Consider the following 15,791-nt stretch of genomic DNA (forward strand, 5'->3'; position numbering starts at 1 on the left):
GTATTGTTTGTTTTAAATTGATTATGTGTTGATGAACCCAAAGATTCCAGTTTCAAAGATAAGAACTCGCTGTTTGACAAAAATTGCTGGGAAAATTGGAAAATAGTATGATAGAAATTAGGTATAGACCAACATCTCACCCCCTATATGAAAATATAGTTGAAATGGGTTTATGATTTAGACATCAGGGATGATACTGAAAGGAAATTAGGAGAGCTGTGGAGAAGGGAAGAATTTATGACCAAATGAGTTAGAGAATATTATGAAATGCAAAACTGATAAGTTAATCATTATAAATAAAAGAGGGAAAAGACCCACATGTGCAAAAATGTTTGTAGCAGTTCTTTTTCTGGTAGCAAAGAATTAGAAAATTAGTAAATGCCCATCAATTTGGGAATGGCTGGATAAATTGTGGTATATGAAGGTAATGGAATATTATTGTTCTATTAAAAATGATGAACAGGCTAATTTTTAGAAAGGCCTGGAAAGATTTACATGAACTGATGCTGAGTGAAACAAGCAAATTGAGGAATATATTCTACACAGTAACACTAAGAATGTGTGATAATCAAGTGTGACAGATTTAGCTCTTTTCAACAGTGTGGTGATCTAAGACAGTTTCAATAGACTTGGGAATGAAAATGCCATCCACATCCAGTTTTATTGAACTATGGAGACTGAGAATTGAAGCATAGTATTTTCACTTTTTTTTTTCTTTTTTGTGATTTTTCACTTTTGTTCTGATGTTTCTTTCACAACATGACTAATATGGAATATGTTTAAAAATCCTTGTACATGTATAACCTATATCAGATTATTTGCTGTCTTGGTAAGGGGAGAGATATAAAAAGGAGGGAAAAAATTTTGGAGCTCAAAATCTTATAGAAACAAATGTTGAATTCTATCTTTACATGTAATTGGAAAAAAATAAAATACTATTAAGGGAAAAACAAATCATGTGCATTATTTTGTTAAGTTCTTCCAGCAATCCTGTGGGGTTGATATTGCAGATATGATTATTCCATTTTACAGGCAAAGAAAAAAACTTAGAAAGATTAGAAAAAGTTTAGAAAGCTTAGATTGCTTTGGGGTCACTCAGTAATTTTTTCAAAGTGGAATTGTTCTGAGCTTGTGTCTCCAAATTTCAAGTTTGTTTGTTTTTTTCTTTTGTGCCATGACAACTTCTTTTCCCTTTAAGTTCTTGATAAGTATCTGGCTATATTTTTAATCATTTGGGTCTAAGAATCAGCAGTGGAGTTAGGAAGACCTAGGTTCAAATCCTGTCTTTGACACAAACTGATATATATATATATATATAATATAAGCAAATCATTTGTGTCCCTGAGCATCTGTCTTTGAGACTGTAAGTTGCAAAAAAAAAAAAGTTCTAGTCTTCATTGGTAGAAGTTTCTCACTGACTTCCTATACAAAAGTATTCAAGAGTCTTCTCTTCCTCCCAGTCCCAGATTTAGAGTTATGACTGTCCCAGACAAGTAAGGTCTTTGCCATAGACATTTGAAAAATATGCTATTTTAAAAAAAACTTACCTGTTCTTTCAGCCTTATTTTCTGAATTGGGGATTTGTGTCAAGGCCTTATTTGGTCTTGTTTTGTGTTCTCTAGGAGCTTGGCTTTTGTATATTTAATTCTGTGTTTTTTGAAGGAACTCAGGCACAGTTTAGATTAGCTAACTGCATATTTTCTTTTTCTTTTTTTTATTATATCTTTTTATTTACAAAACATATGCATGGGTAATTTTTTCAACATTGACTCTTGCAAAACCTTCTGTTCCAAATTTTTCCCTCCTTCCCCCTGCCCCCTCTCCTAGATGGCAGGAAGTCCAATACATGTTAAATATGTTAAATTATATGTTAAATCCAATATATGCATACATATTTATATAGTTATCTTGCTGCACAAGAAAAATCAGATCTAGAAAGAAAAAAAACCTGAGAAAGAAAACAAAAATGCAAACAAACAATGATAGAAAGTAACTGCACATTTTCAATTTAGTAAGGTAGTTTGATCTAAAGAGAAGGCTGATTGATAACTGAGCATTGGACTTCACAAAAAGCACTGAATTTGGGTCTGAGGAACATAATTGCAGGCTTGTTTCTGATTGGAGCTTCAGTAGACTTCTGCTGGCTTCATTTCCTGACAGCTAGGTAAAAGCAGGTTCAAAGAAACAATAAGAGTCTACTTTGATCTGAATTTCTTGCCCAGGTCTCTAAGCTTTGGATCACAGACTGAGTTGAGTTCTGACTTCTTAACTACGAAAAAAAAATAAAGTTAAAAAAAATTTCATCTGCATTCAGAGGCTCTATCTCTTCTTTTTCTGAAGATGGATAACACTTTTCATCGTTAAGTCCATCTAATTTTTTCCAGGTTTTTTTGAAATTATCCTGGTTGTCATTTCTTATAACACAATAGTATTCCATTGCAATCATATACCACAGTCTTTTTTAGTCATTCCTCACCTGATGGGCATTCACTCAATTTCTTCTTGTTAGCCATCACAAAAAGAGTTGCTGTAAATATTTTGTACAAATGGGTCCTTTTCTCTTTATTATATTTTATTGATGTCTTTAGGATATAGATCTTGTAGCAGGACATCCATAATTTGATTGTTCCTCCTGCATAGTTCCAAATTGCTCTCTAGAATGATTGGATCAGCTTATAACTCCACCAACAGTGCTTTATTTCTCGTGCCTATTTACCCATTTCCCCTCCAAAAATTAACATTTTTTTTCTTTTGGCATTTTAGCCAAATTGAAAGGTGTGAAAGTGACCTGAGTTTTTTTTTTTAATTTTCATTTCTTTAATCATTAGTGATTTAGAGCATTTTTTTCTTATGACTATAGATAGCTTTGATTTCTTCATCTGAAAACGACCTGCTCATATCCTTTGATCTTTTATCAATTGGAGAATGACTTGTATATTTTTTTAAATTAAAGTTTTTTATTTTCAAAACATGCATAGATAATTTTTCAGCATTAACCCTTGCAAAACCTTGTGTTCCAAATTCCCCACTCCTTTCCTCTCACTCCCCTCCTCTACATAGCAGTAATCCACTATATACTAAACATGTTAAAAATGTATATTAAGGGGCAGCTATGTGGCGCAGTGGATAGAGCACCAGCCTTGAATTCAGGAGGACCCGAGTTCAAATGTGGTCTCAGACACTTAACATTTCCTAGCTGTGTCACCCTGGGCAAATCACTTAACCCCAGCCTCAAAAAGGGAAAAAAAAAAAAAAAAGGTAAAAATGTATGTTAAATCCAATATATGTATACATAGTTATAGAATTATAGCGCTGCATAAGAAAAATCAAATCAAAAAAGGAAAAAAATGAGAAAGAAAACAAAATGCAAGCAAATAACCACAAAAGTGGTGAAAATGCTATGTTGTGATTCACACTCAGTTCCCATAGTCCTCTCTCCCTGGGTGTAGATGGGCTCTTGTTCATCACAAGACCATTGGGACTGGCCTCAATCATCTCTTTGTTGAAAAGAGCCATGCCCATCAGAATTGATCTTCATATAATGTTGTTGCCATGTACAATGATCTCCTGATTCTGTTCATTCTGCTCATTAGCATCAATTAATGTTTAAGTCTTTCCAGGCCTTTCTATAGTTATCCTGCTGATCATTTCTTATAGAATAAATAATATTCCATAACATCCATATACCCTAACTTATTCAGCCATTCTCCAATTGATGGGCATCCACTCAGTTTCCAGTTTCTTTCCACTATAAAAAAGAGCTACTACAAACATTTTTGCACCTTTCCCTCCTTCATGATCTCTTTAGGATACAAGCTCAGTAGAAATACTGCTGGATCAAAGGGTATGCACAGTTTGATAGCCCTCTGGGCATAGTTTCAAATTGCTCTCTAGAATGGTTGGATCAGTTCACAACTCCACCAGTAATGTATTAATGTCCCAGTTTTTCCACATCCCTTCCAAAATTTGTCATTGTGTTTTTCTGTCATCTTTCCCAATCTGAGGGGTGTGTAGTGGTATCTTAATTTGCATTTCTTTGATCAGTAGTGATTTAGAGCACTTTTCATATGACTAAAAATGGTTTCAGTTTCTTCTTCTGAAGTCTGTTGGTATCCTTTGTCCTTTTATTAATTGGAGAATGGCTTGAATTCTTATAAATTTGAATAACTTGTATTTTTATAAATTTGATTCAGTTCTCTAGAGATTTGAGAAGTGGGGCCTCCTTTATCAGAGAGACACTTGCCATAAAAGTTGTTTCCCAGTTTCTCCTTTCCTTCTAATCTTGGCTGGATTGGTTTTGCAAAACCTTTTTATTTTAGTATAATCAAAATTGTCCTTTTACATCTTATAAGGCTCTCTCTCTCAGTTGGTCTTCTGTAAAATATAACAATTAAACTATTCATTGCTCTGCTCTCCTAATTTGCTTATTGATTCATCTTTTATGTCTAAATCATTTATTCATTTTGCCCTTATTTACTGGTATATGGTATAAGATGTTGGTCCATACCTAGTTTCTGTCATATTATTTTCTAGTTTTTCCATCACTTTTTGTCAAATTGTGAGTTATTGTCCCTAAATCTGGGGTCTTTGGGTTTATCAAATACTAGATTATTATGATCATTTACTATTGTGTCTTGTGTACCTAATCTACTCCACTGATCCACCATCCTATTTCTCAGTCGATGCTGCCTCATAAGTTTGAGATCTAGTATGGTTAGGCTACCATCCTTTATTTATTTTTTTTTTATTTCAATAATTTCCTTTATATTCTTGACCTATTGTTTTTCCATCTGAATTTAGTTATTATTTTCTTCTAATTCTATAAAATATTTTTTGGCAGTTTGATTAGTGTGGCACTGAATAAACTAATTTAGGTAGAATTGTCATTTTTATTATGTTGGCTTGTCCTATCCATGAGCACCATGAGCATCTGATATTTTTCCAGTTGTTTAGATCTGACTTTGTGTGGAAAGTGTTTTGTAACTGTCTCCATATAATTGCTGACTTTATCTTGGCATGTAGAGTCCCAAGTATGTTATATTGTCTATTGTTATTTTAAATGGAATTTCTCTTTCTCTTCTTGCTGGGCTTTGTTGGTAATATATAAATGTTAATTATTTCAACCAAATTTTAAGTTGATTCTCCAGAATTCTCTAAGTATACTATCGTATCTGCAAAGAGTGATAGTTTTAGTTATAGCTAAGATTTCTGGTACAATATTGAATAACAGTGGTGTCAGTGGGCATCCATGCTTCAACTTTAATCTTATTGAGAATGCTTTTAGCTTATCCCTATAACAAATAATGCTTGCTGATGGTTTTAGATAGGTAATGCGTATCATTTTAAGGAAAGCTGCCTTTATTTGTGTTCTCTAGTATTTTTAATAGTAATGAGTACTGTATTTTGTCACAACCTTTTCTGCATCTATTGAGATAATCATATGATTTCTGTCAGTTTTATTATTTATATGGTCAGTTATGCTGACCTAATATTGAACCAGTTTTGTGTTGTGGGTTTATGACCCACCTGGTCATAGTGTATGATTCTTGTGATATATTGCTGCATTTTCCTTGCTAGTATTCCAAGATCTCGTATTTTAGTAGAAACTAAATTTTATATGATTCTGACTGTAATATGATACTTGATACTTGAATTGTTTCTCTTTGGATCCTTTCAGTATTTTTTCTTTGATGTCTAAGGTCTGGATTTTAGCAACAGTATTCCTAAAATTTTTCCTTTTCAAATTCTTTTCAGGAGACAATATTAGTTGGCCATTTCACAACTTCATCAACAATGCTTTAGTGTTCCAGTTTTTCTACATCCCCTTCAACATTTATCATTGTCATTTCCTGTTATCTTAGCCAGTCTGAGAGGTGTAAGGTGATACTTCAGAGTTGTTTTAATTTGCTTTCTTTAATCTATAGTGATTTAGTGCACCTTTTCATAAGACGATAAATGGCTTTAACTTCTTCATCTGAAAATTGTTCATATTATTTGACCATTATCAATTAGATAATGTATTCTTATAGATTTTATACCATTCTTTATATATTTTAGAAATGAGGTCTTTATCAGAAACACTGGCTGTAAAAAAATTTTTTTCCCCAGCTTTATATTTCCCTTTTAATCTTGTTTCTATTGGTTTTGTTTGTGCAAAAAGTTTTTAATTTAATGTAATTAAAGTTGTCCATTTGCCTTTCATAATGTTCTCTAGTTCTTCTTTGGTGTGCAGGATTTTTAAAATATCAGGGAGTAAGTACATTGATTTTTTTTTTTTTTTTGATACCCAGTTTCTTATAATTCCATTCATTCTTTAAATCTTTTATATTTCTTAATGTCATTAATTTCTGTTTTGTCTAGTCTAGCTTTCAAAGATTCCATTTCTTGAGTATAAGCCTAATTTTCCAAACACCATAATCTCTTATCAGTTATTTCCTCCAGAGTTTTTATTTAATTTAAAAAGATCTTTTGCTTCACTTTTTCTAGGTATTCATGCAAGAAAATTAATTTTCCTTGTGGAAAATACTTTTAAAAAAATCTGCAGTTGTTATGGTGTTAGATTATCAATTTTTGAGTGTAGTTGGTGTTTTCTTTGACTCATATCCATCTTTAGTTCTTGAATTGTGATTTTTTTTATATTTCCATTTCCTGTTACATTTTTGGATGATGTGGCAAGTCCTGATGTATCTTGCTCCCTGAGTCCTTAAAGTTCTTGAACTGACCTCCACTTCTCTGGCTTAATAGTACTAGCTCTGGATATTTGTGGTTCAGAGTGCTGGCTCTTTGTGGCCCTGCCTGGCATGCCAGGATTGATTGTTCCTTGTCCTATCACCATGTTGGCATGTTATACCAGCTGCTGCCAGTCACTACTTGATTCCCAGTTGGCTGTTCTTTCTTTAGGTTTTTTTTTTTGGGGGGGGGTTGCCATTATAGATTCTATTTTTTAATTTTCTGCCTATTATTTTTGTTCTATATACTAACAGTTCTGTACTTATGATTCTCATTTCCCATTTGAACCCATAAGAACACTATATTATAATTCCATGTTCTCACATTCCACAGGGTTTTCTGTGTCAAATATGGAATAATTTTCTTTTGTTTTTTAGGACTTAATATTTACTAGACTTGGAGGCTGCATTTTTTTGTTGTTGTTAATTTTCCCCCTATTGATTTATCTGTTTATATTCAAAGTCTTTGAATGTTCTTATTCCTGAGGTCTTTGGTAATTTCACTCTTTTCTCTTTTTCCCCTTATTTTTCTCCATTGCTTACTTTTTTACTTTTTAATCCCTCTGATGATAGTTAGATTTCTCTTATGCTGGGCAATTCCCACTTCCCTAGCCTAGCTTTCGGCCCCAAGTCGCTTTTGGGTGGGTGAAGGTATGTTGAGCTCTTTCCCTCAGACCTGGCAGAGTGCTGCATATTGGCCATTGCCTCTTGTCCCCCCACTACTCCTCCCCAAAGCACACAGTAGTGAATTGACCTGGTGCCTTGCCTCGCCTTCCTTATTTCCTATGTTCTCTGGCTGGGCAGAACTCTGTTGCATTGGTGTTGTGGGTTTGATTTCTGTTGTTTGGTTCTTTAAGGCTTTAGGAGGAGGAGAGAGTTAAGATCTTTTGTAGCCCATCTCAGTGCTGGCTGGCTGTTCTGTTCTGCCCAAGATCTATGCTGTAGCCTCTCTGTTGATATTAGATGAATCTCCCACAATTTGGAGCTGAGATCTGGAAGGGGGCCTGGGATGTGAGATTGGGTTTTGTTATAAATTTGTGTATTGGGTCCTCAAGTCAGCTAGGGTTCAGTCTCATTGCTTGTGGGAGGTGAGGAAAAAGTACTGAGTAGTGATCAGTTCATGGTGGTGTGTTTTTTAAAAATCTTCTTTTGGAATCAATGTGCCCTAAGTTAAAAAGATGTTAAGCTCAAGGCTTACAGATTCCTTAATGTGCAACCAAATTACAAAATTTTCAGTGAAATAAATATAACATAAGACAATGCAAATTTGTAATTTTCTAAGTCAATATGAGGCTTTCAGGAATCTGGTTTGTTGGTTTGTTTGTTTTTTGGTTTTGATACCACTGCGTAGACCATGGGGACAGTTGAAATTGCTTTATGTTTGGCTTATAATTTCAATTTTGGAGTTTGAGAGGTTGTGGGGTTTAGAGAGAATGCTTAATTCTCTATCTTTTTGCTCAGAGTTGCTGTCCACTCCTGCTGCTGGGGGCTTCCAGTGTCTCCATTAGCCTTACTGATCACCTAGAACTTTCTCAAGGGAGCCTTCTGTTTCTGCAGTCTCTAGACACTAAGTGTCCATGTGTCCATACCAGATGTAAGTTACATATTTCCGGGGGTAGAAGAAATTAATTACTGTAGTTTGTCCTTGGGTTCTTTTTTTTAAAAAAAATCATTATTTGGTGTGTTTTTTGCTAATTTTGGTGTTTTGCTGAAATTTGTTTGAGGGAACAGTGCTGTTTGACTACTGCTCAGGCAGTCATATTGTGAGTCCTAGGTCCCCTCTTAAATTCATTCTGGTTTCTTCTGCAACTCAGAGACACACAGCTGTAGGCTGATTGCTGTTACTGTTACCTATAAGTACAGAGGGTCAGATCTACTGGACAGATCTGCTGGACAGATTGCTCCTTACTCTGGATCCCAGCCACAGGTCAAGGGCCCTTACTTGCCCTCCCAAGTTTCTATTGGAGTTAGAACTCAGTTTTCGGGTTGGAAAGAAAGAGCAGATAATTGCTGACTAGCACCTGTTTATACTCCTGGGTGTGGAAAATAACTTGTGTTTTCTGCTTGTATTTGCCAATCATTTCACAATGTGGTACTCTTAGATCTTAGTTGGAGTAATTGAGGGGAGAGCTGATCCACACTGCTTTCTTCTTCACTATTTTGACTGGTCTAGTTCTGTAGGATTTTTTGGGGGGTGGCGATAGGGGATGGTTTGTTTGACCTTAGTTCTTTTTATTTATCTAATTTTTTTAGAATAGTACTTCATGTTTTTCCCCAGTTTCATGTCAAGAAAATTTTTAGCATTCATTTTGACAAGATTTTGAGTTCCAAAAAATTTTCCCTCCCCTCTTCTGAAGATGATAGATAGACGGTTTGATAAAGTTTATACTGTCATGGAAAATATATTCTCATATTAGTCACAATTGTAAAAGAAGAAGACTAAATGAAAAAATAGAGAAAGAATAAGTGAAAAAATACTTTGATCTGCATTCAGATTCCTTCAATTCTTTTTTTCTGGAAATGGATAGTACTAGCTCTGTTTTTGAAGATGTAGGAGCATTATATTAAAGAAAGAAGTGTTAAATTTTGAAGTAGATCTTTACAAATTTGTAGATCCCTGGAAATTATATTAAGATATTAAGACCAGTTCTAAACATGCATGAGATGACCAGTCTCTTTTACTTGTACTTTTATGTGGAATTGTAGAATTTAAGTGTAAAAGTCACAAAGTACTTGTGTGCAAGCCGTATTATTCACTGAAATCTTATTGTTTCCATTTATTTAAAATTCTACTATGAATACTGTTAAAAATTGTCTAATGATTTTCAGGCTTTAAGTTAATTTCCTTTTTACATAACATAAATGAATATGGCTTTTTGATCTAAGAAAGAGAACATGAGACAGTTTTTGATGGTGTAGCTAGCTGCTGCTATGAAGACATAATAAAATTTTTTATGTGCTATATTTTAGCATATTCAGTTTGATTCAGCTCTCTGACTTTAATGTAATGTGGTATTTTGCAGTGTCATTTCTAAATTGTACTTTGAGAAAGATATGATGGGCCCAAGTAAACTTCAGCATGTTATCAACAATGGACAAGGGAGGGCTGACTTGCTCACCTACTGGGCTTACAAATGGACAGCCTACATGTTGCCTTGATATTCTTGAAATGTTTGTTAAATTGGAAATATAACAAGATTTAGAGAAAGACCTTTTGCATATTGAATTGATTCTTTGTGTATATTAGACTAGATATCCAACTTCATAATGAAAACATTTTTATTTTTTGGCAAAGGTCTTTTCCTATTGAGTGGCAAAATGAATATGAATATTTAAAAATTCCTTTGCCTAAAAACATGTAAGATGGTGCCCCATATTCTAAAACTAGTCATATATTTCTCTGATTTCCTTCAAGACTCAGTCCTATTTCCATCTTTTTTTTTTTTTTTTAATGCATGGTCTAGTGAAAAGACTGCTGTATTTGGAGTCAGAATCTGTTGGATCTCAGTTCTGCCACCTCTTTTAGTTGTGTACACCTAGGCAAGTCATATAACCTCAGAGCCTCAGTTTCCACATCTGTAAAATAAAATTTTTGCCTAGTTCAACTCTAATACTTTTTCCAAATCATTCTTGGTTCTTTTCCTCAATAGAGCACCTCACATTTTAAACAGATCTTATATTCATTGTGTGTGTGTGTGTGTGTGTGTGTGTGTGTGTGTGTGTGTGTGTGTGTGTGACTTGTTCAGTTGTTTCAGTTGCGTGGAATTTTTTGTGACATCAGCACAGGTTTTTCTTGGTAGAGATATGCTGTATTTTTATTTATTTTGCTAAACATTTCCCTGGTCCATTTTAACAACAAACATGAAATATATCAAACAACTGAACAAGCGACTATTGGACCTCTGGGTGTATAACATGAGGGATAGAAGTTTTCAGCATGAGCGTTTCCAAAGACAGTGATGGGAATTTTTTCGGGTGGCATTCCTAGAAAGGAGGAGCTTAAATGTTACAAAATACAAGAGGTCTCCCTTATAGTCTGAGGGCTTTTTGGAATATTACATATTGATTCCTTTGAAAAGAAAGTATGTTTTTGATTGGTATTTGGATAGCTAGAGGAATTGGGAATTGGGAATTTTTCCCTTCCATTTGGTAGAAATAAAAGGTTCTTAAAGAAAAGTCTATTTACAGCTATTTGTGTGTTCCTTTTATTGCAGATATGATTTTTGACATCATGAGCATATGACTTCAAGAATGGATAACTGGGACTCTACTAATTCTTATTAGCCTTAAGGAGATTCAAGCATAGAGAAATCTCATCCAATTCCATACTTTCCCATTTAAACCTGCCTTGACATCACAGTTCTTTGTGCAGCCATGTATGGGAGTGCACGTTCGGTTGGTAAAGTTGAACCAAGCAGTCAGAGTCCTGGACGTTCACCAAGGCTTCCTCGTTCACCTCGTTTAGGTCACCGTCGAACCAACAGCACAGGAGGGAGTTCTGGAAGTAGCACTGGAGGTGGCAGTGGTAAAACTCTTTCAATGGAAAATATCCAGTCTTTAAATGCTGCTTATGCGACATCAGGGCCTATGTACTTAAGTGACCATGAAAATATGGGTCCAGATACTCCTAAAAGTACCATGACACTTGGCCGTTCTGGGGGTCGGCTGCCATATGGTGTTAGAATGACTGCTATGGGCAGTAGCCCCAATATTGCTAGCAGTGGGGTTTCCAGTGACACCATAGCATTTGGAGAACATCACCTCCCTCCTGTGAGTATGGCGTCCACTGTACCTCATTCACTGCGTCAAGCAAGGGATAACACAATTATGGATCTACAGACACAATTGAAGGAAGTGTTGCGGGAAAATGATCTATTACGTAAGGATGTAGAAGTGAAGGAGAGTAAATTGAGCTCTTCAATGAATAGCATCAAGACCTTTTGGAGCCCAGAGTTGAAGAAAGAACGAGCTCTGAGAAAAGATGAAGCTTCCAAAATCACTGTTTGGAAGGAACAATATAGAGTTGTACAAGAGGAAAACCAGGTTAGTAATATTTTTATTTATTTGTGTACACTGAATTCACATATATATGAAATGGAATCACATTTTATTCTCCTAGCTGTCCCTATCTTTCATATCCTCAGTAGTTGAGGGTTGTTTTTTTTTTTTTTTTGCCTACTTCCATTTCTTTATTTTTTTCCTAATTGTTTAATTTTCTCTGTCCTACTTTTTTCCTGTTTGTTTAATCTACTTTGTCATTTTTCTGCTTATTTTGTTTCCATTTGATTTTTAGAACTGCCTCTGACTCTCTCCTTTGAGCATGTTGTATTTTCCCAGTCCTAGGGAGAATATACTACACCACAAGCTGTACCATCCATTGCTTAGAGCATTTGAGAGCACATAAAGTTATCTTCTGTTTTCACAAATGTCCAGAATTATAGCACTGTCTTTTCCTTTAAAACAGAGTGCTTCGAGCTGTTCTCTATTGAATAATAATATAACATTGATGACAGTGCATTGAAAATTTAATTTTTTAATTTTAATATTTGAGTATCAGCTATAAATTATCAATCAAATGTTTGTTTTATTTTATGACATTAGTAGAGTTTGATATTAAAGATGAATAGGCAGCTTGTTTCTTGTTTCTTTCTTTAATTAAAGTTCAAGAAAGAGAAAAATTTAAAAACTTAAACTTATATTTAAAAAATTGGCTAAATATTGGAATGATGAGATATTATCAATTTCATAAGCTGTTCATTTAATGCTTGCCTGCGCTTTCAGGTAATTTAAGTTATGCTTAATTCATTATTCTATCATTTATCTCTCCTTGCAGATGCTTTATAACATTCAAAGTGTGAATAGATACTTTTGTGTTTCATCAATAGAAATCTAAAATATAACTTCTTTTTAAAAGATTTTTTGGGAGCAGTTTTTGAATTTGTGAGTCTCCGTGATTTGTGAGGGTTTTTTTTTTTTTTTTTTTTAAGCATTTGGCTTTTGACATGAGTGCATTTAAATATATCACTTCATTTACAGGAATCTATTGATTGCTTAAATGATTTGTTTGAAACTTCAGCTGCATCTTGTCATGTTGCTAAGAAGGAAAAGAATAAGTATTATAGCAATTTTGCTTTCTGTTTGTATAATGCATATATTGTTAAATATAATTTATAGTTGTGGTGGTTAGCTTTCTTCGCCATCATAAATACAATGTATGTTCAATAATTAAATAACTCTGATGTGATAATTTTAAAGTCATGGACTTTTGAGAAAAAAATTTCTATTTTTTTTTATTATTATATATTTTTTTGTTTACAAGATATACGCACAGGTAATTTTTCAGCATTGACAATTGCAAAAATTTGTTCCAATTTTTCCCCTTCTTCCCCCCACCCCTCAGGTGGCAGGTTAAATATGTTAAAGTATATTTTAAATACAATATATGTATACATGTCCATATAGTTATTTTGCTGTACAAAAAGAATTGGACTTTGAAATAGTGTACCTGCGAAGGAAATAAAAAAATGCAGGTGGACAAAGATAGAGGGACAATTTCTATTTTAAACAAAATTACATTTGACATAATTTCCTATAGTAATTTTCTAGATCAGTTTGTCCTCAAACATATTGACCTTCTCTTGAAGATTTTACTGGTGCTTTGGAATGCCATTTCTAGAAAAGAGAAATTTTTGAGAAAGTCCGTGACAAGGAAAATCTAATTTACCATTATGTAAAATTAGCTGATGAAAGCAAAGTACCAAAGCCCATACCTACATTCCCGAAGCATAAAACATATCCTGTATTTTCTGAATATTGATATGTTATGGTTTTGAGCCATAAAGTCAATATGGCAAAAATTTGATAATATGAAAAAATGAAATGATAATTTATTACCCTATGTTACTCTAAAGAATGTAGAATCTGCTTCTGCTATATGTATATAGTTTTGTTTTAATGATGATGATGATGATACCTAGCATTTATATAGCATCTACTATGTGCCAGTCACTGAGCTAAATGCTTTACAATTATCTCATTTGAAACTCACAACAACCCTCTGTGTGGAGCACTGCAAAAATTATCCCCATTATACAGGTGAAAAAACAGGTAAAGAGCTAAGAGACTTGCCCATGATCACAGAACTATGAAGGGTCTTAGACCAGATTTGATTTTAGGCCTTTATGACTTTAGGGCCAAAGCTCTATTTTCTGCACCTATTTGTGTGAAAATGCACAGGATACTTCCAATATCTAGATATATTATTGTGGGTGTGTGTGTATGGCATTCTAAAAGTCTTAATGTAGCTTTAAGCTTTAATAGTTTAGTATTAGCTTAGTAGAACAGTGTAGATAGGTGGGTCAGTGGAAAGAGCACTGAACCTGGAGTAAGGAAGAACTGAGTTTTCATCTGGCCTCACACACTAGCTTTGTGACCCTGGACAAGTCACTTAATCTCTATTTTCATATTATACTGGAGAAGAAAATGGAAAACCATTCCATCATCTTTGCTAAGAAAACCTCAGATGGAGTAATGAAGAATCAGACTAAAGTGAACAACAATTACAGGGGTGCCTTGTAATACTAGATAGTTGTGTAAATTTGTGTCCATAAATATTTTAATTGTTTGTAAATTTATGGTTATAAGTAGTTTGAAGAATTTTCTCTACTAATGCTGATCAGTATTGTCTATGTTACTTGTAGACTGAGAGGTGCCTGAGGTATTAGAGATTATAGGCAGTATATATCAAAGGTGGCACTTGAACCCATATCAGCTTTCATCCACTATGGTACACAGCTTTTACCTTATACACTTATATATGAACAAGAATTTATTAAATGCCTTTTTTTGTACCATGTGCTAGTCATTATGTTGGATATGGATGATACACATTTTAAAAAATGAAACAATCTATTATTTTAAAAAAATAATAATAGTTTTTATTTACTAGATACATGCATGGGTAATTTTACAACATTGAAATTGCCAAACCTTTTGTTCTAATTTTTCCCCTCCTTCCTCCCCCCCTCCCCTCATATGGCAGGTTGACCAGTACATGAAACAATCTATTCTAAGGCTCATTCTGTTAACATTTATATACAGAATAAATACAAATAAATACAAGGTATTTGTATATACATGGAGGAAGATGATGAGAAGATCAGGAAAGACTATGTAGAAGTAGTTGAGCTGTGTCTTGTAGAAAGAGCAGTCTGGGAAACTTTAGGTAAGGAGGAAAAGGAAATACATTAAAGGACTAGGGGTGAGGGGTGAGCAAAGGAATGGAATAGGAAATGGAGTATTATGGGTGAGGAAAAGAAGGAAAGCTGATTGACTGGAAGACAGAGTAGCAGAAGGGGAGAGATGAGAAATAAGCCTAGAAAGAAGTTTGTGGCAGGTTTGAAAAGATTTAAAAGCTAATCAGAGTTGTTTGTATTTTGTCTTAGAGGCCATACAGAGCCCGTGACTTGAGTAGGGGAATTGAGTAGTTGAGTATGTCAGATCTTGCTTAAGGAGAAGCAAGCTCCTTGTGGGCTGGCTGTTGCAATGATGTAGGTAAGAAGTGAGGATCTAAGTTAAGGAGGTAGCAGGGGAGTAAAGAGAATGGATTGAATGTGAGAGATAGCAAAGTATATTCAACAAGATTTTGCAAGTGATTGGATATGTAGATGCAGCAAGAGTGATGCTGAGGTTTAGATTCATGCCTATATATACACAAACATACATTCATTTACATAAATATACAAATGCACATAAATAGGTGAGGTGTGGCATAATGTATTAAGGTAGTCTCCAGTCTGCTTCTGACACATACTAGTTGTGAATTAACTTTAGGCAAGGTAATTAATTTTTCAGTATCCTTAGTGATACTCTAATTTATTTGTTTGCTTGCTTGTTTTTTGCTGAGGCAATTGGGATTAAGTGACTTGCCCAGGGTCACACAGTTTGGAAGTGTTAAGTGTCTGAGGTCAGATTTAAACTCAAGTCCTCCTGACTTCAGGGCTGGTGCTCTATCCACTGCGCCATCTAGTTATCAATATGAATTGGTAGGAAAATTTCCTTGTA

At 34.2% G+C, this 15,791-nt stretch overlaps 1 protein-coding gene across 12 annotated transcripts in view; it reads left to right on the plus strand.

Moving 5' to 3' along the window:
* The window catches only part of ERC1 (ELKS/RAB6-interacting/CAST family member 1), a 327,147-nt gene that overhangs the window by 20,320 nt on the left and 291,036 nt on the right, over positions 1-15,791 (plus strand). For 11 of the 12 annotated variants that reach the window (XM_074269366.1, XM_074269372.1, XM_074269370.1 and 8 more), the window contains exon 2: positions 10,943-11,771. In XM_074269366.1, the coding sequence (XP_074125467.1) occupies positions 11,103-11,771 (669 nt within the window). In that variant the 5' untranslated portion in view covers positions 10,943-11,102. Of the gene's footprint in view, positions 1-8,169; positions 8,323-10,942; positions 11,772-15,791 lie in introns of those variants that run through there. The other variant, XM_074269368.1, reaches the window with a different exon arrangement.

Source organism: Sminthopsis crassicaudata, chromosome 5, assembly GCF_048593235.1.
Source record: "Sminthopsis crassicaudata isolate SCR6 chromosome 5, ASM4859323v1, whole genome shotgun sequence".
Taxonomy (NCBI): domain Eukaryota; kingdom Metazoa; phylum Chordata; class Mammalia; order Dasyuromorphia; family Dasyuridae; genus Sminthopsis; species Sminthopsis crassicaudata.